The sequence below is a fragment of the Cyclopterus lumpus genome, chromosome 17 (assembly GCF_009769545.1).
Source record: "Cyclopterus lumpus isolate fCycLum1 chromosome 17, fCycLum1.pri, whole genome shotgun sequence".
NCBI lineage: Eukaryota > Metazoa > Chordata > Actinopteri > Perciformes > Cyclopteridae > Cyclopterus > Cyclopterus lumpus.
Window position 1 is genome coordinate 240,380 of NC_046982.1, and position 22,077 is coordinate 262,456.

Below are 22,077 nucleotides of genomic sequence, written 5' to 3' on the forward strand. Positions count from 1 at the left end.
AATGCATATCTTCCCACCTCTTCACTGGGATTGGTTGACCCGCCCACCACTCCGACCTCAACCGTCACCTTGACTTCCACTATCTGGAGACAAAGGCTCATGATTGGTGGAGCGCACCGTTGTGTGTACCTCTCTGAGGTCTGTCTCTGCCGCTGCCCTTGCTCTCCCCATCCGACGTCAGCAGCTCCTCCAGCAGCATCTGAGCCCTCGTGGCCACCGTAGAGACCGCGTCCCTCTTCAGCAGCTGTCCAATGGAGACTTCACGGTTAAAAAAGAAAATGTGTCGGAAAGCTTTTGATTTGGATTTGACAGTCTACAGATCACAGCATTACCTTCTCGGCCAGTTTGGCCTTGGGTTTGTTGCTGTGCAGGTAAGCTCTGCTGTGGATGGCTCCCCTGACTGACACGCTGCCTCCACACCGCTGGACCACATCTGTTGCCCTCCGCTCATCCTAGCACACACAGGGAATCACGTTCCACAACCTAAAGCTGCATTAACAGTGCAGAGATGGGCAAAACATATACAGTATTTATCTGTGTTTCCATCACTTTTTCTTCTTCCGGGGACCCACTTTAAAATATATAGATTTTTTTTTTTAAATCACAAACCATCGCAAAAACAATTTTCAATAGGCCTCATCTGCAAATAGTGAGGGGAGTGAATTTGCGAATATTACTGCCTTTTACACATCCAAACTTTACGCATGCGTTACTGAAAATATCATAGTTAAATACTTCATAAATGAGTCCAAAAAAAATAATTTCTCTCCTCAGTCAAACACCATACTGACACCGTTGAATAGTCACAGTGACGGGAAAATGTTTTCATGAAATAATGGAAAACTCATCGTTCACAAATAACAACATGGCGCTTCAAAATAAAACCCTAGGCCTAGATTTATTAGTCGGAGCACTACATAGAGTTTGTATTTAGGCTGAAGAATCAGCTGTTTAAGGCGCTTAGAAACAGCTCAGACAGCTCAGTTCATTCCAAAATCTGAAATAAATATTCGGTGCCATTTATCAATGTAGATTGTTTTTGTGCGAGGCCCAAACAATCTGGATTACAGGCTCTCATCAGCACGCCAGCCTTTCATAAGAGTCAATGTTGTAAGAAGGCTACAATTATCAGAACAATACAAACATCCAGGCTCCCTCACGTGGCTCAAAGGAGTACTGCAGATAGAACTACAAATTATGATCATTTACTTGACGACCTTAATAAAATCTCCTGCGACCCACTTGTGGGTCCCGATCTAGTGTTTGGGAATGACCCGTGTATTTAATATACACTGTTTATACTGTGTACAATACATTTCAATTATTTTTTTATGACAAATGTTTGAGTTGTAGGAAAAATGTAGACCTGTACCACAAATATTATATATAATGTTTACATTTTCTAAGTGGTGGACAGCAATATGACAACTGTGTGAGTGTGTTCCTGTCTCTTACCGGCGTGATGAGCAGCTGAGCTGTGTACGTCTGTCTCACATTCCTCTTCTACGGAAAGAGGCAATAACAGACACAATTAGACACAGTGACAGGGCTCAGTTACAGTCACCGTCATGGTTAAATGCAGTTACATTACATTACATGTCATTTAGCTAAAGCGACTTACAATCATATTACATCAGACACTGTAGAACAGCTACAGGGAACAACTCAGGGTTAAGTGTCTTGCTCAAGGACACATCGACTAGGGCGGGGATTGAACCACCAACCCCCTGAAAGACGGACCTGCTAACCACTGACCCACAGTCGCCAGTTCTTTATGTTTTTAACATAGTATAGTTACTTACATTGTTAGGTGGTGCTTTAACCTCTTATCAGCCGGGTCACAGCCTGTATGTATCAAGCATCTCAGAATCACTGCCAGGTATTTTGTTTTAAAGTATTTTAAATACTCTACTTCTTCTCACTCAGGGAGAAATACCAAATCTATGAATATGCAAATAGCTTTTGTTTGAAAAGTCAAAGAGCTGGAAACCTTTTGGCCATATAGGAGGGATTTATATTTCTCTGAGACTCTTAATAAGTACCAGCTGTGCTCTTGTTGGCAGCATTGCTGCCACAGTGCCATCGAGCAAGGGGTGGTCCAAAGCAAGCGTCTTTAGATGACTACAGATGTAATGATGGAACTTCTTGAATTGTTGCTGAGATGTTTACAACCTGTCCTCCTACAAGCTCCATGTCCTCCGACAGCTTTCTCCCATCGATCAGACAAACTGCGCTCTCCAGCTGGTGTGCCCACACTTTAAGCCCCTCCTGAAACGAAGCATGGCCCGAGAACAGTTCCACTGAAGTTCCTAAAAGAATGAATTAACGTGTTTGCCTGACTGTGTGTGTGTGTGTGTTCTTTCGCTAACCTTTAGACATTTATCCATGTCCTCCAGATCGGTTCTGTCGTCTGGCAGGGGCACCAACATGTCCACGCTTAGACTACAGGACACCGTGCTCCAGGAGGAGCACACACCCGACTGGTACTTCCAGTCTGCAGGCTTGGCCACGCTCTGCTTTGGGAGGATTGAGCACAACACAATGCTGCAAGTCTGAGAGCTTCAGTACTTTTTGAAGGCAATAGATTAAGTGCAGCAACTGCAGACGGAAGCCGTGGCTTTTGTGAGAAATGAAAGACGGATACGGACCTTGGGGTCTTTGATGTCGAAGGTTCTGCAGAAGGTTCTAAGACGAGGGGTTAAGGAACATCCCCACCAGGTGTCTGGTAGCTAACTGGTCCTACGAGACGGCCCGGCAAAAAGGATACTTTCTGGTTTTGGGGTTGACGTGCAGCGCGACGCAATCGGTGACATCGTCATCCGCGGGGTTCCACAGCCGCTCGGAGGAGATCAGGTTCTCCACGGCAAAGACCAGCTGCACACAGGTTCAGAGGAAGAGAACACAGGTACAAGCACATAAGCATCAAGATTATTCATTGATGTTAGAGACAAGATATTTTTATTCACATTTAAATAAACAGAGCACTTCTTTAACTTCCATGCATATCTGCTGATGTACACATATTTCCATCCAATTAGGACTAACAACTCATTTCTTCTTCACCTGAATCCAGTGCATTTCGAATAGACAGCTAAAACAAGTAAAATACAGGATATTACTGTTCTAATCTACAACCTTTCACAGGCTGACAGCTCCCCCAAAAAGGTGAAGCTGAAACATCTCCATAGCCCCCTGCTGGCTGGCTACTAGTTTAGGAAGCGCTTGATTTGATATGCAGCAGTGTCCCTCAGACACAAAAACATGGTAAAATAGGGTCCAGGTTGAAAATGACTGAAGTTACCCCTTAAGATTTGTGGACTCCCAAAGCAGCTCAGAGGTTATTCACATTTGATGGTGTTTTAATCTCTTTATTTTTAAGTCTGTTCACTTGTTTCTCCATTGTGAAGCACTTTAACTCATTAATCTACTTGTCCCAACAATATTATAAGCAAAGGGGAATCTGTCAGCTGATTTTAATTTATTTCTGCCCCGGCGTGCAATGTAAAGTTGCAATGTAAAGATGCAGCTTTAAGAGTGTGCAAATCATGTGAAATGTGTTTCTATGAATCCCACCTTTCGGAGTGTGGCTAGTGAGTCCTTGGCGTCAATGTCAGTGACGATGAAGACTCCCAATACAGACAGGCCACCAGGCAACATCCGAGAAACCTGCAACAGAAGCAATGTAAACTCTCCGTAATAGCTGCAGAAGCTGGCAAAAACACTGCCTTTTATTGGCAACCATAGCAACCACCAGCTGTTCAGTTTTGCTGCCTAACCCTGAATGTACATAACCCATACTGTATATTGTTAAACACATCTGGGAATTTGATTCTGCAAGAATATCATTACTTGGAGCCAAAGATGCGTTTACAACTACTTCAACAAGACATTTAAATACTCAAGACCACACAGGGACAGAGCCTCGTCCCGCTCCACTCACCTGGCGGGCATGCTCAGTCACCCACTGCTTGTCTGGAGAGTCTCCGGCTGCAAGAGGCTCCTCCCTTTGGGGCGTCCGGGTGGCCGTGACGACAAACTCCCTCTGGGTGGAGCTCTGAAACGTTGAGTCATCGATACCGGTTAACGTGTCATCGCTCACACATACAGCTCGGTCACATCACATCATGTCGTATTATGAGACACCAACGCTCTAACTCAGTGGTTCCCAAAGTGGGGGTCGCGACCCCTAGGGGGGGCGCAGTGGTACTACAGGGGGGTCGCGGCTTCCTGACCAACCCACACACACAGACGCACACATACACCGGTAAAACAATATCAAATAACCGACGTGACATGCACTGTGTTCCAACCACGCCACCAGAGCGGCTCGTGTCACAGACCGACTGTGGCAAAACCAGCGAGAGCGACACACAGCGAAAAATTTGGGGTCGGGTTGCGGGTGGGGGGGGGGTCGTCCAATGTTCCTATATCATCAAAGGGGGTCTTGACAGAAAATGTTTGGGAACCACTGCTCTAACTGATAGATGTAGTATCCAGTTTTACATCCTGAACTTCTACAGATTATATTGTGTTGTATTGTGTTACAGGTGAGGCTAGTTTTCGAGTTACATCAGTACCAACATGGTACTGCAGTGGGTGACATCTGCAAACTGTTACAGCTGGTTTGATGCTATACTCAACAACAACAACAACAACAACAACAACAGAGATGTTTGTGGACAACCTTACCTGTCCAATTAGCAGGCCTGTGACTGGACCTGCTTTTTGTTCACACTGTTTAGTCAGATATCCCTCCACAGCCTCTTCTACTATGTAGCTGCGCCCCATCCTGCCCGATGGAGGGTGATGTGTCTGCATTGAGAAAGGGGAGACGTGGCAGAACACGACTGAACAACAGTAGGCTTGACTTGTAGCGTTATCTGCACACACAACTCCAACTCAAAGTATTTGTACCACGTACAACGTCAACTCAACGTTGGGTCGTCTGGTTAAGCCCCCTTAAACGTTAGCAACCCGATATTAACTCTAGCTAACGCGATAGGGTCAACGTACCGCTCACGTGGCTCGTTAGCTCGCTCCGCGGCCCCGTGAACACCTGGCAGGAGGCAGTGGGGACAATATGAAGCAGGAGGCAGTGGGGACAATATGAAGCAGGAGGCAGTGGGGACAATATGAAGCAGGAGGCAGTGGGGACAATATGAAGCAGGAGGCAGTGGGGACAATATGAAGCAGGAGGCAGTGGGGACAATATGAAGCAGGAGGCAGTGGGGACAATATGAAGCAGGAGGCAGTGGGGACAATATGAAGCAGGAGGCAGTGGGGACAATATGAAGCAGGAGGCAGTGGGGACAATATGAAGCAGGAGGCAGTGGGGACAATATGAAGCAGGAGGCAGTGGGGACAATATGAAGCAGGAGGCAGTGGGGACAATATGAAGCAGGAGGCAGTGGGGACAATATGAAGCAGGAGGCAGTGGGGACAATATGAAGCAGGAGGCAGTGGGGACAATATGAAGCAGGAGGCAGTGGGGACAATATGAAGCAGGAGGCAGGCTACTCGATGCTGCGGCTGACAGCTGGCAGGCGTCCGTCGGCAGAGCAGCAACACTCCAACGTGCGTTGTGCAATGACGTGTTTCCGTCGCACAACTTCGTCGCAGTGTGTTGTGGTCAAGTTACACAACGAAAGCCAAAACAGCTAACGGAACCTTGTTCATTTATTCTTTTTAGGAAAAGACTTGCAGGAACCTTTAACTAGCTAACTGAACGGAGAATGAAAGCATTGTAACTGTTCAAATTACGACAATGAACAATAATGCAACAAGTAGTATTTGTGACGTTACTTCTGTCGAGTGGAATTACACTGGCGCGGTGACGTTAGATGTGTGTGTGGCTTCCCGTGTGACAGCCATCAGTCAAATTACGCTTTTCAATACATACTGAATTGTGTACTACAGCAAAATACATGCGATTGCAAATCCGTCATGACATACTAGCCACAGGTTTTTAATGATTGCTTTATTTTGAAAGTTCCGCGTCGATATCCTGCTCTTGAACGTGCGTGGCTTGACACGTTCTCGGTTCGTTCTGCGAAGCGGGTTAGGGCAGTTCAACGTGTGCACTTTACCAGAGTTTGGTGTCCATTTACTGTTATTTTCCGGGGTTGTAGCGTCAGGTGGAGATGGCGGCCGTGCTGCTGCAGGTCCTGGAGCGGACAGAGTTGAATAAGCTCCCGAAGGGCGCCCAGAACAAGCTCGAGAAGTTTGTAACGGAGCTGCAAAATGCTAACGAGGAGCTCGGGACGCAGCACGAGCGGTTCAAAGCGGACAGCGGTAGGTAGACGGCGGTTAGCCCATTAGCACGTGAGAGATGATGGGGACCTCAAGTACATGTTTACTGTACTGTGAAGCTGTCGTCTGGTACATACGGCAACAAAATAATAAACAGATCAAATTTGATTCGTCCACATTGCTAACGTTAGCTACGATGTCACGTTAATGCTAACTTTGGCGGAAGACAATACATGTGACACCACCGGCTCTTAAACTTGACGTTTTATTTCAGAAATGACGCTACTTTAAAAACAATTCTCGAATAGTCGGCACATGTCTGTTCTGTTGACATATTCGCTGTCAAGCGAGGGGGACGGCACGTTACCATGAATATGAGTTCTGAATATAGATTTGACAATAATGACCCTTTTATCTGTGCGTCCACACATGAGACGCATGCTGCCAGTAGCTCGTGCTGATCACATCTGTTTCAAACTGCAGTCTTTGACAGATGAGACCTAGAATAAAACTGCTGTCGTCTGTGTGCTACAGGTACTATGTTGTATGATGTGTGTACTCGTGTATTCCTCTTGAATGTCCTCTGTCCCTCCAGAGCAACAGTACTTTGACATTGACAAGAGACTGGCGGAGAGTCAGGAACAGATCCTGTCTGCCACCAGGGACATGCAGACGCTCAAGGAGGACAATAGGAAACTCAGTGAGTCCTCGGAGACATTTCTTTTCTTTTGGCTAATTGACTCAACTGCCTGCCTCACTCAATTTTTGTGTTAGCCTCCATGATCCTCGTGTGAGCAGTGTCTTCTTCTCTTTTGTGCAGACGAAGAGCTGAGCACTCTGAAGGGAATAGAGGGAGAGACCCCTGAAGATAAACCACCACAACAGGTAGGCATGCCCATCCTCTGCTTACATTTGGTAACAATTTAAGCAAATGTATTAATTCAGTTTATTTTGTGATATCAGAGAGTAAATAATATAGCACTATTATTTATTTATTTATTTATATATATATATATATATATATATATATATATATGTGTATGTATATGTATATGTATATGAGAGCGCTCTCTTAAGAGGGAAGTACCAGATTTTGGAAAAAAGGTGAAGAGCAACATTTCTATCCCCCCGCTCCCACAAACCAAATCCTCCGTATACAGCAGTTAACCTCTGACAACCTCTGTTTTTAGCAGACTGTCGGTCTGGTGGATTTATACATGTTTGTGTGTGTGTACAGCAAACCAAGGCCAAGTATGAGATCGAGGCAGAGAAGAGAGAGCTGGCGAGGCTGCTGGAGAAGAAAATGCAGGAGGTGGAAAACCTCACTGGTAAGATGTCGACTTAACTTTGTCTAGAACGTTAGAATGGCACCAGTTATTCTTGTCTTGGACTTTACTGTGTGTGTGTGTGTGTGTGTGTGTGTGTGTGTGTGTGTGTGTGTGTGTGTGTGTGTGTGTGTGTGTGTGTGTGTGTGTGTGTGTGTGTGTGTGTGTGTGTGTGTGTGTGTGTGTGTGTGTGTGTGTGTGTGTGTGTGTGTGTGTGTGTGTGTGTGTGTGTGTGTGTGTGTGTGTGTGTGTGTGTGTGTGTGTGTGTGTGTGTGTGTGTGTGTGTGTGTGTGTGTGTGTGTGTGTGTGTGTGTGTGTGTGTGTGTGTGTGTGTGTGTGTGTGTGTGTGTGTGTGTGTGTGTGTGTTGCGTTGCAGGGGATGTGAAGCGTCTGAATGAGAAGCTGGCAGAGACCAGCAAAGTGAAGACAGAGCTGCAGCTCAAACTGGACGGCATACAGTCATCTGAGGCTTCTGTGCAGGTACGCACCGGATCTCATGGAGAGCGCATCACGTCAAAGCTCATGCTGCAGTGCATTTAGATGCTGTCTTTTCCCAATCGCCACTAGTGGACGGCTCCAAGATAAAATGTCATTTACATATGGGAAATGTCTGTCTCCAGACCACCACCAAGTCAGTTGCTTAAAGTGTGTTTGAATGAGGTACTCCTCTTTAGTCAGTGTACACCCCTCTACCTTGTTGTCAGACAGCCTTTTCTGACAAGGAATTCAAGCTGGTATATCCATCTATGCTCTCTACCACAACTCAGCCATGAGACTCCATTGATAAAAATATAAATATTACCTGATTTGATCTACTGTGTGTGTGTCCTAGACAGTAGCAACCACAAGGCTCTGATTTATAATAATGTGTTTGCACGTTGTAGCACCGGGAGAAGCGCATGGAGCAGGAGAAAGAGTTGCACGAGAAGAAGATCGAGTGGCTGACTGCAGAACTGAAGACCAAAACGGAAGAACTGTTGACCACCACCAGGGAGAAAGGCATGGAGATCCTGGAACTTCAGGGGCTTCAGAAGAACAGCAAGGAGCAGGTAATGCACAACACATACAGTAGAGAAGCATAAATAATATACTCGCATATACCAATGGTTTCCCTACTGGCGTTCGTTTGCTATAATACCAGAACAAGTGGAATATGACACGGAGCTATTTGTGCCAGTATGTGTGCTGTTCTCCAGTTGTTTAAGATATACTCCGAAATGTAAACACGTTTGCAAGAAGAAAACATCCCGAGAAGTTGCACACAGCAGTTGTTTGTTCCAGCCAGGTTTCTCTGAACTGTCTCATTCTAAATAAAGACATCAAGAGGCGTCCTATCCACAGTGCTAATGTTTTTCTTTTCTCTTTGACAGGTGATCAGAATGGAAGGACAGCTGGCCTCTCTGAAGCAAACCAGTGAAAGCCACTATAAAAGAGCTGAGGACCTCAACAACAAATGGAAACAGGTAATGGAAACACGCCGGTGTCCTCAGCTGAGACTTCATGGAGAGACGAGTCTTAAGATTCCAGGGTTGAGGGTCCTGACACCGCTGAAAAGACCAACATGGTTCTCAAAGCAGGAACTGGAGCGTGTTAAAGGAAGAAAAAGTATGGTTATATACTCATGTCCTTCCTCCAAAACAGATAAGAATGCCAGGAGTTGAGTGTTTATTTAATTAAATTATGACTAGTGTGTTAACTGCATGAAAAAGGAGTCGGCACACAAGGCCAAATGAGCAGTTGCTGTGTAGCATTTAAAGCCGAGTCTGGCGCAGTGTTCACTCCACATAAAACGCACCTCACTTCCAGCAAACTTCAAGGAAAAATAATAAGGATCTTTTTTTAACAGAATATTTACAAAACTGTATCCTGTTTAGTTCACTACTCTACGACTGACAACTGCATCAATCACTTCACCTGATTTCAGCCATTCGGTATCAGACACTCGACTGTAGGGCTCAACAACCCGCTTGCCCGGTCCAATGCCACGCAATGACTTGTAAATCTAGCAGCTCACTTGCCCCGATGAGGAAAACCGTAACAAAATAATTAAAAAGCTATTTTATTTCACGAGGCTGGTGATGGAAGCTCATGTGTGTGGAGAGTTGCTCATGCACAGTCTCGATCGTCACAAGCGGCATTTCAACTGTCCTGGGAACAAGAGTTTAGTTGGGTACTTACCGTGAATAAAGATTAGACATTAACTTCAGTCTTTGTTGTTATTTGATAACAGCTAATAAATGCAACTATTAATGATCTAATGTACACTAATAGATGTATTGTGGCAAGTGTAATAAAACAACCCAAAAAAAGAGACGTGAACTAACCACAGACACTTGGTTAGTTCATCCAGTCTGGTGCGCCGCTGCAGACTGGATGTAGGGGAAGCCCTGGAGTGGATTTTGGGCCTTTCTTATAGTTGAAATACTGTTTGTACAAGACTAAGAAAGATGACATTAAAGTCTGGCTTGTCAGGCAATGTATCCATATGTGGCGTTATTCATCGTTCTGTCTCTCCAGGCTAAAGACGAGCAGAGTGCCATGGAGGAGAAATACCGCAATGAGCTCAACGCTAACCTCAAGCTGTCTTCCCTATATAAGGTGAGAAACACGACAGGCCACCTGGGATAAATATATTCTCTTTATTTTGAAAAAAGAAAGGCATTGGCTCTAAAATTGTGCCGTCATGTTGTTCCCTCCATGTGAGTACGCAATGTCTTTGTTCTCCCTGAAGGGGGCAGCAACCGACACAGAGACGAAGAATCAAGAACTGAGCAGAGCCGTGGAAGAGCTCAGCAAGCTGGTTAAAGACACTGGGGAAGGTATCGCACCAGCTTTCACTTGTCTTTCAAAACACAACATTGTCTGCTGCGGAACTCTGAACCCGCCCCACCATTGTTAGCTGTGTGTGGCCTAGATAGTCGTGATCGTGGGATCCTGATGTATTGAACAGCGTAGACGAGGTGAATGGGGAAAATGCCACCGTGAGCCCCGTTTCTATGTGTGCCGTGTTAGCGGTGGCCCGTGTGATCGATGTCGCTGTCCGTCTTTGCAGCCAATAAGACCCTGGACAAGAAGGTGTCAGATGGGGCGGAACTAAAGACACGGCTTGAGGCGGAGCTTCAAGAGAAGATCACGAAAATGGAGACTGAGCTGGAAAACACCACGGTGAAAGCTTCTGGCAAACACTGCTGTAAGATCACACACGCATGTCCTATTTAGTGTCTGACTTGCAAAGGGCCATTTACACAGTGTGGTGTGTGTACACTTGTGCGTTACCTGTGCGTGTGTTCTGCTCCAGGTGCGCCCTCTCTGACCGAGGAGCAGCTGGACTCCATGTGTCCGTCGGCGGCTGCCATCGCTGCCATTGTCAAGCCTGGCATGAAGTTCTTTGATGTGAGTTTGAGGGGACACTCTAGGGCTGGGTGACATGGTAGAACTCATATCGGTAGTATATGAAACGTCGGCATAATAACCGATAAAGTATTCAGATTGATATTTGCTCTCGAGGACTTGTGTTCCACTGTTTGACGTTGCGTTGTCCCCATTAAAACCACAATGTTTGATCCATGATCATTACTGCATAAACCATACATTCTATTATATCAGGCTTTCAATCTGGTGCCCAGGCAACATTATACTTTTTACTATTTTCCACCAGATTGAGCCATTTTTCTCATGTTTGCCCTGTGGGGCAAATGCTGTTTTCCTGGTTTCCACTGGAGGCATGACTGCTGTATCATGTGTTTGATCCAATGCATCAAAATTGATGTTGATGCTAAGCATTGACATATCCCAGACTTAAAAATGTCCTCATTTAAAGGGTTAACCTTCTCAAATGAAAGAATAGCTGATACATCAGAGCCTGTTGTAGTTATTTAATGTAATGGGATGTTGTGAAAACATGGTAAGAAACTCGGTCACCATGAATGCACAAAGAATGTCTTAATCCACAACTAATGCCATTAATTAACATATTGCACATTTTAAGATGCATTCATTCATTGGTTCCTACTGCTTTATAGAAAAAGTAGATTGATATTGGTCATCCATCTATAAACAAATCCGTCTATACTTTGAGGTATATGCAATTTGTACATCTGTATTATTTGGCTTTCTGTGTGTTTTTCTGCTGGTCAGATAACTGTAGTCACTCACTCACAGAGTATTATCTCCTGCTCTGCCCCTCTTTCAGCTGTATAACGCCTACGCGGAGTGTCAGACGCAGCTTCAGCTCGAGAAGCAGGAGACCAGGAGGGTGACCCGAGTTCTGGATGAGATCGTCCTGGAGGTCGAGTCCAAGGCCCCTGTCCTCAAGCGTCAGAGAGAGGAGTACGAGAGCATGCAGAGATCCATGGCCTCGCTGTGCAACAAGCTGGAACAGGCTCGAACGGTCCGCCATACGTCTGGTTTTGTTAACGCTTACATTATAGTGTCATCAAGTGCACCTACTCACCTTTTGATGACATATTCTGATGAGTTTAACGGTCGTTTGTTTACGTTTTGTCATTAGGAGATCTACAGTTTGCAGAAAGATAAAGAAGAGGCCAAGCAGCGCTGTGATGGCATGGAGAGAGAGAAACTGAGGACAGAGAGACATCTAGAGGATACATCTACTCAGGTACACACACACCAAGCAATACATGCTTTCAAAGAAATCTAAATGCAGTTAAATTAATCTGTTTTGGCAGGAAAATAAACTGACTTTATTAGCCTACACAACTGATCTATGTGGCCCTGAGAGGCAAGTGGTGATTTGTGTTCTAATGAAAAATAAAATCTGTGAAAACAGTTGCTTAACTACCCTATTTACTGTTTGGCAGATTAAAATAAACTTCTCGCCAAAAGAGAGGCATGACAGTAATGTTTCATAACTTACTCAAGCATAATATCTGTACCTTTTGTTTAGAGTGCATGTAGAAATGAACCTGGAAGAAATACATTGTTCATCCTCCTGTGGTTGAAAGGAGTATAACAACAACAAATGCTTGAAAGAAAAAGAAATGCACCTGCAAAAGCTTTTTTCACACCAACCGGTTCTGACTTATTTTGCTAAAACTATTATCAATTATGTAGATTGATAAAATATTCTCTTCAGGTTAGAAACATATAGAATGAAAGGAGGTCCCTGCTGACTGGTACAGATTACTTGAGTCATAAATGTGTCTAGGTGTGTGCTCTTCTGGTGGAGCTGGAGGAGGCCAGGGGCAGTCAGGTGACCAAGGAGGACGGCAGCTCCGCCAACATTTCCAGCACCTCTGAGGTCATCAGGCCGCACCCGCTGTCCTTCCGCAGTGTGGAGGAGCTGCAGAGGCAGAACCAAAGCCTGCTGAGACGGCTGAGAGAGCTGGAGGAGGAAAAGGACAGACGACAGAGCCAAATGACATCTGCGCGGTAATGAGGGCCATTACTGAAACTGACTCTGCTAGTGGCTCAACAAACAAACGATGTAAAAGTCTTTATCAGCTGGGACTAACACTGAGCTCCAATTTCCACCTGACACAAGCGCCACAAGCTTGCAGGTACATGAAGAGAGTGTAGGCGATAGATCTTCAGGTCTTTAGATCAGACTATATCTCATAAATGAGCACAAAAAGGTTTTCCCATCGTGGACAAAATTCTAGAACGCCATGCGTATGTATTAATGTTCACTTACATTTCCCTGTGGACATGTGGACTAATGTAGCCTTGTTGGGCAGTAAAGCTAAACATGAGCACTGCTTGTGGTTCCTCCTCAGAGTTTCAGAGTTGGAGGCCAGCGTGGACAAGCTGCAGAAGGAGGTGGAGCAGCTGAGGGAGCAGAGGAACCAGCAGAAACAGCTGGCCGACTCCAGCGCCAGACAGAGGGACATGTACAAGGCCCTGCTGACACAGAGCACCGGCTTCAGCCTGCCTCCTCAAGGTGAGCAGAACATGCTCACACATATATTGGCCTTCATGGGGATCCGTTACATTCAGTGTTATGGTGTTTATAGCACAAAGTGTTCATGTGTGTCAGCAGGTTCCGATTCGTCATCCCACCCTACACCTGTTAAACCGTCGTTGCCGGCTACTCGCTCCACTCCTCAGAGAGCCGCTGCTGCTGAGTCGGCACAGAACACTCAGGCCAAGGCTGCATTAAAACAGGTACGAACGCCTGCACACGCTCACTTCAATCCGCATATCTTCATAAGGGATGGAGAAAAGAAAAGTGGTCTGACTGGATGCGTTTGTGTCTGCTCACTTCCCAGCTGAGCGACGCCTTCATGTTGTACAAGAAGGAGAAGGCGGAGAACGACAGGATGTTGAACGAAACGAACGACCGGCTGCAGAGGCAGCTGACGGATCTCCGCTCCAGCCACGCCAAGCTCACCTCGCAGCTCGAGTTCAGCAGCAAGAGGTTTGCTCGGCCCAGCACTGCTGCTGCACCCCCTGCCTCATGCTTCAGCTCGTGACCATCTTTTTTTCTGTTTCTCTTTTTTTGTTTGTGTATTGTGTCGCCGTCAGGTACGAGATGCTCCAGGAGACTGTGACAGCCTACCGCAGGGAGATCTCCGCCCTGCAGGACAGGAACCAAAAGATGGCTGCAACAACCCAACGACACGAGCACATCATCCACACGATGAGCCAGGACCTGCGGCAGGCCAACGAGAAGCTGGCACTGGAAGAGGTGAGGAGAAGCTAAATGATCTTAAGGGCACAGACGGTCAGTCTCTGGTATCGCCGATTCTATACTGGTCAGATGAACTTGTGCTGCACGGCAGGTTATGCCAAGCACAGGCAGCATCCGACTATTGTCACAGCCACTCAGTGTCGCCAAATTTATTTATAAAATGCAACTTTACAAAAAACAAATTTACCGACTTATTCAAAGGAAGAAATTGTAATTCATTCCCAATTCCGTCTTGTAAGTATATACCGATTCATAAATAGGTAAATGGATAAATAAATACATCGTTTAAGATGATGCCTAGTTGACTTTCTATAATGGGCCTACGTACACCTTATAGAATGATATTTTCTCTGATTCTTCCCTGATCTAAATGAAAATACTCAACTAGATCAGACATCACTCCACAGGAAATATCGATTCACTTAAAAAACCTTAGTCCTTTTTCCGCACACGAACACCACTTTGTTAGACATAAGGAGGCGCACAGTTACTTGAGTGAACCAGAAATCGGACATGAGACATTAAAGAGTGTGTTGTAAAGTCTGACTAAAAAGGTGAACCTGTTTGGCGTGTACATCCCTCTTCTTAGTGAACGCCCACCCCCCAAAGTCATGATCTCTCCATCTGTTCACATCCATTCATAACCACCAGCGCTCTAGCGTTGTAAACCTGTTCACCTCCCCTCTGTCTGCAGGTGCGCGTAGAGAACTTGACCAAAGAGAGAGACATGCTGAGACGAGCAGAGAGTCGACTTGGGCGAGAGAAGGAAGCCATGCTGGCTGAGCAACGGAACCAGAACCTGCTGCTCACCAACCTCAAGTCCATACAGGTAGCGTCTTGTGCCACGGCGAGGACTGCGTGACGTAGATTTAACAGTTGGCGGTGAAATGGGTTTCCTCTGATTCAGGTTTTGTCCGTTGTACCGCTCTGTGCTGTTAAAAAGTGTTCCGGTGAACCTCGGGATCTGAACCTGTTTTCCTCTTCCTCACTCACACTGGTCTAGTTGACCATGGAGCGGACGGAGACTCAGGCTCACCAGCGGCTGAACGACAAGATCGAGCACCTGGAGGCAGAAGTGGCTTCAATGAAGACCAGGCTGGACCAGGAAGTGGCACAGAGACACGCCCTTGGGCGCACCATGGACGTATGTGCATTATTTATTTATTTATTTATTTTCAATTCAGTTTATTTTGTATAGCCCAATATTACAAATTTGCCTCAGAGGGCTTTACAATCTGTACACATACGACATCCCTGACCTTTGACCTCACATCGGATCAGGAAAAACTCCCCAAAAATAACCTTTGACAGGGAAAAAAGGGAAGAAACCTTCAGTAGAGCAACAGAGGAGGATCCCTCTCCCCGGATGGACAGAAGAATAGATGTCATGTGTACAGAATGAACAGAGTTACAGAGTTACATAAACACATTACATGAATATGACAATGTATGAATGGAACTCCAATCCATGAAACAGAAGGAGGTAGAGAGGAGGGGGGGCGGGGCATCAGCATCAGACACCTCCAGGTCCAATGGACCCTATGAGACGTGAAGTCACAACGACTCCGGGGAGGAAGCAGAGTTAATAAGGTGCAATGGAGAGATGTAAATTCATCCATAAGGAGAGAGAGAAGAGGAGATAGGTGCTCAGTGTATCCTAAAACATCCCCCAGCAGCCTATAAGCCTATAGCAGCATATCAAGGGGCTGGACCAGGGCAAACCTGATTCAGCCCTAACTGATTTATGTACAAACACTAGCATTTAATCTCCTGCCACAGAACTATATATGCTGGACGAAAATGAACTTAACAAAAATGTAGACTAATAACTAACTAATCTCATTTACTACATCTGGGTAACATTTTAATTGTTGCATACATACATGAAAATGGTCCCCTGCTCTTAAATGGTAAATGGACTTGTATAGAGCTTTTCTAGTCTTCCGACCACTCAAAGCTCTTTAACACTACATGACATCATTCACCCATTTATACCCTTATGGGAGGAGCTAAGGTTCCACCTGTCCATCAGCAGTAACTAACATTCACACACTATAGACACAGCTACGGGAGACATTTTGGGGTTAAATGTCTTGTCCAACGACACATCGACATGGGCTATCGAGGGGGATCGAACTGCCGATCCTCTGATTGAAGGACGACCCTGGTCAACACTGAGCCACAGTCGCCCCAATGTATCCCCTCCTTAGTATCTGAGGAGCAGTGGGCTGCTGTAAAATGCCCGGAGAGTAACATGGGGTTCAGTGTCGGAGGGTCTTGCCTCTTAAATATGCTGTTATTGGACACAGCATGTCATCTTGTCTTGTTGCGTTCACCTCCTCGGCAGGCCCAGTTGTTGGAAGCGAAGAAACAGCTGGAGACCCAGAACACCTTGCAGCAGAAGACCAGAGAGCTGCTGCGCGGTGCTGAACAGCAGGTGGCAGCTCTGAAGGCCCAGCTGGCTTCCGCTTCATCCTCTGAGGCCGCCGTCACCGCCTCCGGCAACAACACCACCACCACCCCAGCTTTCAGAGCCGCAGCCCTCCGAGCACCACTCCGAGGTAAGGGGCAGCACTCGGTGATGAAGGGCAGAGGACCATGTTTGTAGTCTTTGTACAGTTAATAGGAGCTAATGCAAATACTGTCACTGAGTGTTAACATCTCTTGTTTTTTGTCTCTGCGTACCTTCAGTGCGCTCTCCAGTGCCGGCAGCTTACCAGCAGCTCAGCCAATCGGAGCAGGAGCTAGCAGAGGTGAAAGGCCTCCTGCGTACCGCCGAGGAACAAAAGGGAGAACTGGCAGAGCAGCTGAAGAACGCTAACGCCTCCGTGGAGCAGTACAGCGCTGTGGTACTGACTCTGGAGGACAGTCTGAAGAAAGAAAAGGAGGTGTGTCTCTTTGATTCGTTCCCCTGAGTGATTCAACAACATACCTCGTTCTTCTCCGTCATTTTCTCTGTCTTCTCGTATCCTCTTTCTATACTGCTAACGCATGTACACTGACCCTACTCCCTTTTAGTCCCGCTGCCCTCTGGAGCTCCGGCTGAAGGAGTCCGAGGAGGTGCAGAATCAGCTGGACAAGAGGATTTTAGAGGGGGAGAAAATGAAGCAGCAGGAGCGAGAGGAGAGGAGGAAGGCCATGGACGCAGTGGAAAAACAGGTAAGCCAGGCGGTGATGACGATGTTATGAACATTTGTAATGTGGGGTGTCACTTGTAGTGATAATGTCAACCGGATGGCAATCGTGAATTTTTTTATACTGTAAAATGTCCCGTACAGTATTTATCTTTATATCGTTCTGTTTTTTTATTTTTTGATAAAAGGAATCCAATTAGTCCGTGCCTCTGCCTCATGTCAAATAGCCCGATAATTGGTACCTACGGTTTTAATTGACCAAGAAATCTATTAATTCTCAATCTTAAGGAATATACTAATATTCACAAATACTGTACTTAATCTCTTTTCTAGTCTTCCGACCACTCAAAGCACTTTAACACTATGACATCATTCCCCCAGTCACACCCTGATGACAGGGGCTACCATGCAAGGTGCCACCTGCCCATCAGGAAAGCAATTTGGAGTTACATTTCTTGCCTAAGGACACATGAACATGAACTAGCGTAGCTGGGGAGCGAACCACAGTCACCCCAATTTATTGAAACAGCTCTGGTAGAGAGGTCAAATCAGTCAAAGTGATTGTTTGGCCATTAGTGGACTCATACCCTGACCCCTCGGTGTCTGTTTACTTTCCCTGCGGTGCCGTCCAGGTGTGTGAGCTGCAGCGCAGTCTGAAGTCCAGCCAGGCGGAGCAGCAGGAAGCGCTGGAGAGAGCTACCGCTGCTGTCACACTGGAGCAGAAGGCCATACAGGACAGCCTGCTGCAGGTACATACACACACATAATGTTTTAGAATTGTGGATAATAAATGGAAACGCTTAATGCTGCTTTCAACCTGTTACTCATAAACCCCTAATGCTATCTGTCTTTTATAGAACATTCTCTCTCACACACATTCATATTCATTCTGGTTAATAACCTCAGTCACAACCAGTTGGCTAGTATATCTTGACCACATTCTACATGAGTCTTAAAGCCGTGTCCTGCATATCCTCCTCCTCATAGACGAAGCTAGCTGGAGAGGCGCAGGCCAAGTATGAGCGGGAGCTCATGCTTCATGCCGCAGATGTGGAGGCCCTGCAGGAGCTGAAGAAAAGATCCCAGCAAGATGCAGCGCGGAGGAGGGAGCTGGAGGAGCAGCTGAGCAAGACCTCATCCCTCCTGCAGGAGAGAACCACGGCCTTGAACACAGCGGAGAGACAGCTGAAGGTGGGACGACGTGTGTTTTGGTCGAGCATGTCCTCCCGAGGAAACACCCCTGTAACAGAATGTTTCTGATTGGTCACAACTCTCTCCCCTTCAGGAGGATCTGACCAACAAGACCCGTCGCTGTGCGGAGCTGGGGAAGCAGAACACTCTCCTGCACCAACAGATGGATGAAATGGCCACCAGGAGTCGGCAGCAGCAGCAGCAGCAGCAGCTGGATCTGTCGTTCAGTGAAGAGGGGAAGACCACTGAGCAGATACTAGAAATACTCAGGTAACACAGCAGCACCAAGAGGGCTGTGCGTTAGCTTCCCAACGCAAAATGTGTCATTTTCTGCCGTCTCAATCAAAACGATAACAAAGGACAGAGTTTGGTGGCATCTTGGTAAAGCGTGGGAATCATGGGATTCCTTCAGTGTTTGTTGTTCACGAGATTATTTTTTTTAACCACAAAAAACAAACGGACCTGCTGATTAAAGAAACTGTATAAACACTGAATGAAGCAGTGTTTCTTTGAGGTTGTCTGGAGGACACGGGACGTCCCAGAGGAACTGAGAGCTGAACTGTTGCTAACATTTGCTCAGCTAGTTTCTCTAATGTCTGGATTCTTAATATCCAGACATCTGATGACTAAAATCCTTCATCGGGTTGAAATGTATAGTTCAAAACCCTCAAGATCTAAAACAAATATGGTCAAAATGTGTCTTAACTTTGGATAAAAAGTGAATTCATGACCGCTTTCTGCTGCTAATTTGGCATAGCTGGATGGAAGGCAGAGTAAACCGTCCCACCGCAATACAAATGTTCCATTGGTCATCTCAATCTGTGCGTGCGTGTGTTGTAGGTTTGTGCGGCGTGATAAAGAGATTGCCATGGCTCAGTGCGAGGCGTCCGACGGAGAAGCGTCTCGCTACAAACAGCGAGTGGAGCACCAAGACAGAGAACTGAAGGAGCTGCAGGAAACCCTGAACGCCGAGAGGGAGAAAATGCAGGTAGGAAACGAGGCGGTGGAGAAGCGGCAGACTAGTGGTGGATGCCGAAATGATAAGCAGCGAGGATCAGAAACATGTCATGAAGGCTTCAAACAAATACTACGTGTATTTGGCGGGCATTGTCTTAGGCGAATGAATCGCGCTGTCTTGTCTAATCCGTCTGTGTTCTGCTCAGGCTACAGCCAAGACTCTGGCCCAGCAGGAGGAGCAGCTGAAGAAGATGGAGATTATCGGTACTCTGCAAGAAACCACCAGGATCCTGAAAATGGACCGAGATAAACTGGAACAGGAGCTCCAGCAAGCTCAGGCTAAAGTAAGAAGCGTTGCATGTCATTGTTCGTCCCCTTTCTGTATTGTTAAAGGGACAGTTCACCCTACAATTGAAAGTAGCCATTTTTCCTCTTACCTCTAGTGCTGTTTATAAATCAACATAGTTTTAGTGTGAGTTGGGAGATATTGGCCGTCGCTCCAATATCACGGGACGATATGGCAAAAATCATTTATAGTAAATATTTTCCATCTACCGAACTACACCCGCAAACCATATTACCATGAAGAAGGAAGCTTCATCTACTCAAGGACTAGCTTGTGCACTTGACAGCGCAAGATGTAAACTTGAATGGCGCCCTCCTCGGATAGCTGTCTCAGTGGTGCCAAGTGCAGCTCAATACACTGATACAATCGACAGCCCGGTGCGGTTTACCTCCCTATGCTATTTTATATTTAATCATGACATGATTGTTTGCTTTTACAGTCAAACTTCTCGCTAGTGATGTGTTGTATGTACAAAGACATAGCTCTTAGTGTCCGTAGAGAAGTTCCTCGGTCACACGGTCTTGCATCTGGAGAGCGATTCTCTTTTCTACATTGCACCACCGGGTGAAACTGCTCTTCATCTCTCAATCTGTTTCAGGTCGCTAAGCTCCAGTCGGACATCAGCCCACTACATCACTCTCTGTCCATGCTGTCTGAGAAAAATGGCTCCATGCAGGCCGATAAGAGAATACTGGAGGAAGACCTGAAACGCTGGAAGGCCAAAACACAGGTAACGGGGGCGGGGTGATGTAAGTGGAAGATTTATGAGAAAAATCATCTCTGAAATCATACATTTTTTGATAGAAATTTTTGTTGTGCCTGAAGTAGTGCTCTTATGGTGAGGATGGCGCCGGAGCAAGGCGAAGGCCCTGAGGGACGCATACAACTCTGGGGCTGGCAGTGTTTTAACTTAACATAATTATCTTCTGTGGTGTGAAGGGGTTGATCCAACTTTGCTCAGTAAATGATCTGGTTCTTGACCCCCAAAAAAATCAGATATAATCTTTTTTGAGTTCTTGTAAATTTGTGTTTTTAAAAAAAAGAATATTAACCACCGGCTCTGTAATTATATTTATTTTTTAACCTTCAATGTGCGTTGCAGCATTTACAATATAATGTTTGGTTTTTTTGCCCAAATTATTTTCCAGAATACAATGAGGTGTTTTGAAATCGGCTCATCTTCACCATTTTGTCAAAGTCTTCTCTGTTCTGGTTTTAGTTTGTCTTTAACTCGACTGAATGTCCCTCCGCAGCAACTGGTCAGCCAGCAGAAAGACGGCGATGTTGAGGAGCGACAGAAACTCTCCACCGAGAGAGAAGCTCAGCAGAGACGCATCACACAGCTCGCTGAGGAGACGGGCAAGCTGAAGGCGGAACTGGCCAGGTAGAGAGAGACAGACAGACAGACAGACAGACAGACAGACAGACAGACAGACAGACAGACAGACAGACAGACAGACAGACAGACAGACAGACAGACAGACAGACAGACAGACAGACAGACAGACAGACAGACAGACAGACAGACAGACAGACAGACAGACAGACAGACAGACAGACAGACAGACAGACAGACAGACAGACAGACAGACAGACAGACAGACAGACAGACAGACAGACAGACAGACAGACAGACAGACAGACAGACAGACAGACAGACAGACAGACAGACAGACAGACAGACAGACAGACAGACAGACAGACAGACAGACAGACAGACAGACAGACAGACAGACAGACAGACAGACAGACAGACAGACAGACAGACAGACAGACAGACAGACAGACAGACAGACAGACAGACAGACAGACAGACAGACAGACAGACAGACAGACAGACAGACAGACAGACAGACAGACAGACAGACAGACAGACAGACAGACAGACAGACAGACAGACAGACAGACAGACAGACAGACAGACAGACAGACAGACAGACAGACAGACAGACAGACAGACAGACAGACAGACAGACAGACAGACAGACAGACAGACAGACAGACAGACAGACAGACAGACAGACAGACAGACAGACAGACAGACAGACAGACAGACAGACAGACAGACAGACAGACAGACAGACAGACAGACAGACAGACAGACAGACAGACAGACAGACAGACAGACAGACAGACAGACAGACAGACAGACAGACAGACAGACAGACAGACAGACAGACAGACAGACAGACATCTTTCTTTTTTTAAGAACTATCGCTTCAATTT

At 46.2% G+C, this 22,077-nt stretch overlaps 2 protein-coding genes across 15 annotated transcripts in view; one reads left to right on the top strand and one right to left on the bottom strand.

Moving 5' to 3' along the window:
- odr4 (odr-4 GPCR localization factor homolog) overlaps positions 1 to 5,604 on the bottom strand; it is a 9,242-nt gene extending 3,638 nt beyond the window's left edge. Inside the window, exons 1-12 of one of the 5 annotated variants that reach the window (XM_034555424.1) lie at positions 5,518 to 5,604; positions 5,014 to 5,056; positions 4,690 to 4,812; positions 3,941 to 4,054; positions 3,574 to 3,666; positions 2,768 to 2,874; positions 2,649 to 2,685; positions 2,370 to 2,516; positions 2,173 to 2,268; positions 1,456 to 1,503; positions 333 to 452; positions 118 to 244 (exon numbers count right to left, since the gene is read on the bottom strand). In XM_034555424.1, the coding sequence (XP_034411315.1) occupies positions 118 to 244; positions 333 to 452; positions 1,456 to 1,503; positions 2,173 to 2,268; positions 2,370 to 2,516; positions 2,649 to 2,685; positions 2,768 to 2,874; positions 3,574 to 3,666; positions 3,941 to 4,054; positions 4,690 to 4,788 (988 nt within the window). In that variant the 5' untranslated portion in view covers positions 4,789 to 4,812; positions 5,014 to 5,056; positions 5,518 to 5,604. Of the gene's footprint in view, positions 1 to 117; positions 245 to 332; positions 453 to 1,455; positions 1,504 to 2,172; positions 2,269 to 2,369; positions 2,517 to 2,648; positions 2,686 to 2,767; positions 2,875 to 3,573; positions 3,667 to 3,940; positions 4,055 to 4,689; positions 4,813 to 5,013 lie in introns of all 5 variants that reach the window. The other 4 variants (XM_034555423.1, XM_034555427.1, XM_034555425.1 and 1 more) reach the window with 4 other exon arrangements.
- A 29-nt stretch (positions 5,605 to 5,633) lies between these two features.
- The window catches only part of tpra (translocated promoter region a, nuclear basket protein), a 28,161-nt gene continuing 11,717 nt past the window's right edge, over positions 5,634 to 22,077 (top strand). For 7 of the 10 annotated variants that reach the window (XM_034555428.1, XM_034555430.1, XM_034555432.1 and 4 more), the window contains exons 1-30: positions 5,634 to 6,291; positions 6,845 to 6,949; positions 7,070 to 7,134; positions 7,487 to 7,577; positions 7,951 to 8,054; positions 8,459 to 8,623; positions 8,945 to 9,037; positions 10,092 to 10,172; positions 10,306 to 10,393; positions 10,627 to 10,764; positions 10,873 to 10,967; positions 11,767 to 11,964; positions 12,085 to 12,192; positions 12,742 to 12,965; positions 13,310 to 13,473; positions 13,570 to 13,697; positions 13,802 to 13,950; positions 14,058 to 14,220; positions 14,918 to 15,052; positions 15,227 to 15,367; positions 16,571 to 16,784; positions 16,915 to 17,111; positions 17,242 to 17,382; positions 17,990 to 18,106; positions 18,345 to 18,548; positions 18,643 to 18,818; positions 19,389 to 19,536; positions 19,712 to 19,849; positions 20,450 to 20,581; positions 21,105 to 21,235. In XM_034555428.1, coding sequence (XP_034411319.1) covers positions 6,141 to 6,291; positions 6,845 to 6,949; positions 7,070 to 7,134; positions 7,487 to 7,577; positions 7,951 to 8,054; positions 8,459 to 8,623; positions 8,945 to 9,037; positions 10,092 to 10,172; positions 10,306 to 10,393; positions 10,627 to 10,764; positions 10,873 to 10,967; positions 11,767 to 11,964; positions 12,085 to 12,192; positions 12,742 to 12,965; positions 13,310 to 13,473; positions 13,570 to 13,697; positions 13,802 to 13,950; positions 14,058 to 14,220; positions 14,918 to 15,052; positions 15,227 to 15,367; positions 16,571 to 16,784; positions 16,915 to 17,111; positions 17,242 to 17,382; positions 17,990 to 18,106; positions 18,345 to 18,548; positions 18,643 to 18,818; positions 19,389 to 19,536; positions 19,712 to 19,849; positions 20,450 to 20,581; positions 21,105 to 21,235 — 4,184 coding nt within the window. In that variant the 5' untranslated portion in view covers positions 5,634 to 6,140. The remainder of the gene's footprint in view (positions 6,292 to 6,844; positions 6,950 to 7,069; positions 7,135 to 7,486; positions 7,578 to 7,950; positions 8,055 to 8,458; positions 8,624 to 8,944; positions 9,038 to 10,091; positions 10,173 to 10,305; positions 10,394 to 10,626; positions 10,765 to 10,872; positions 10,968 to 11,766; positions 11,965 to 12,084; positions 12,193 to 12,741; positions 12,966 to 13,309; positions 13,474 to 13,569; positions 13,698 to 13,801; positions 13,951 to 14,057; positions 14,221 to 14,917; positions 15,053 to 15,226; positions 15,368 to 16,570; positions 16,785 to 16,914; positions 17,112 to 17,241; positions 17,383 to 17,989; positions 18,107 to 18,344; positions 18,549 to 18,642; positions 18,819 to 19,388; positions 19,537 to 19,711; positions 19,850 to 20,449; positions 20,582 to 21,104; positions 21,236 to 22,077) is intronic. The other 3 variants (XM_034555429.1, XM_034555433.1, XM_034555438.1) reach the window with 2 other exon arrangements.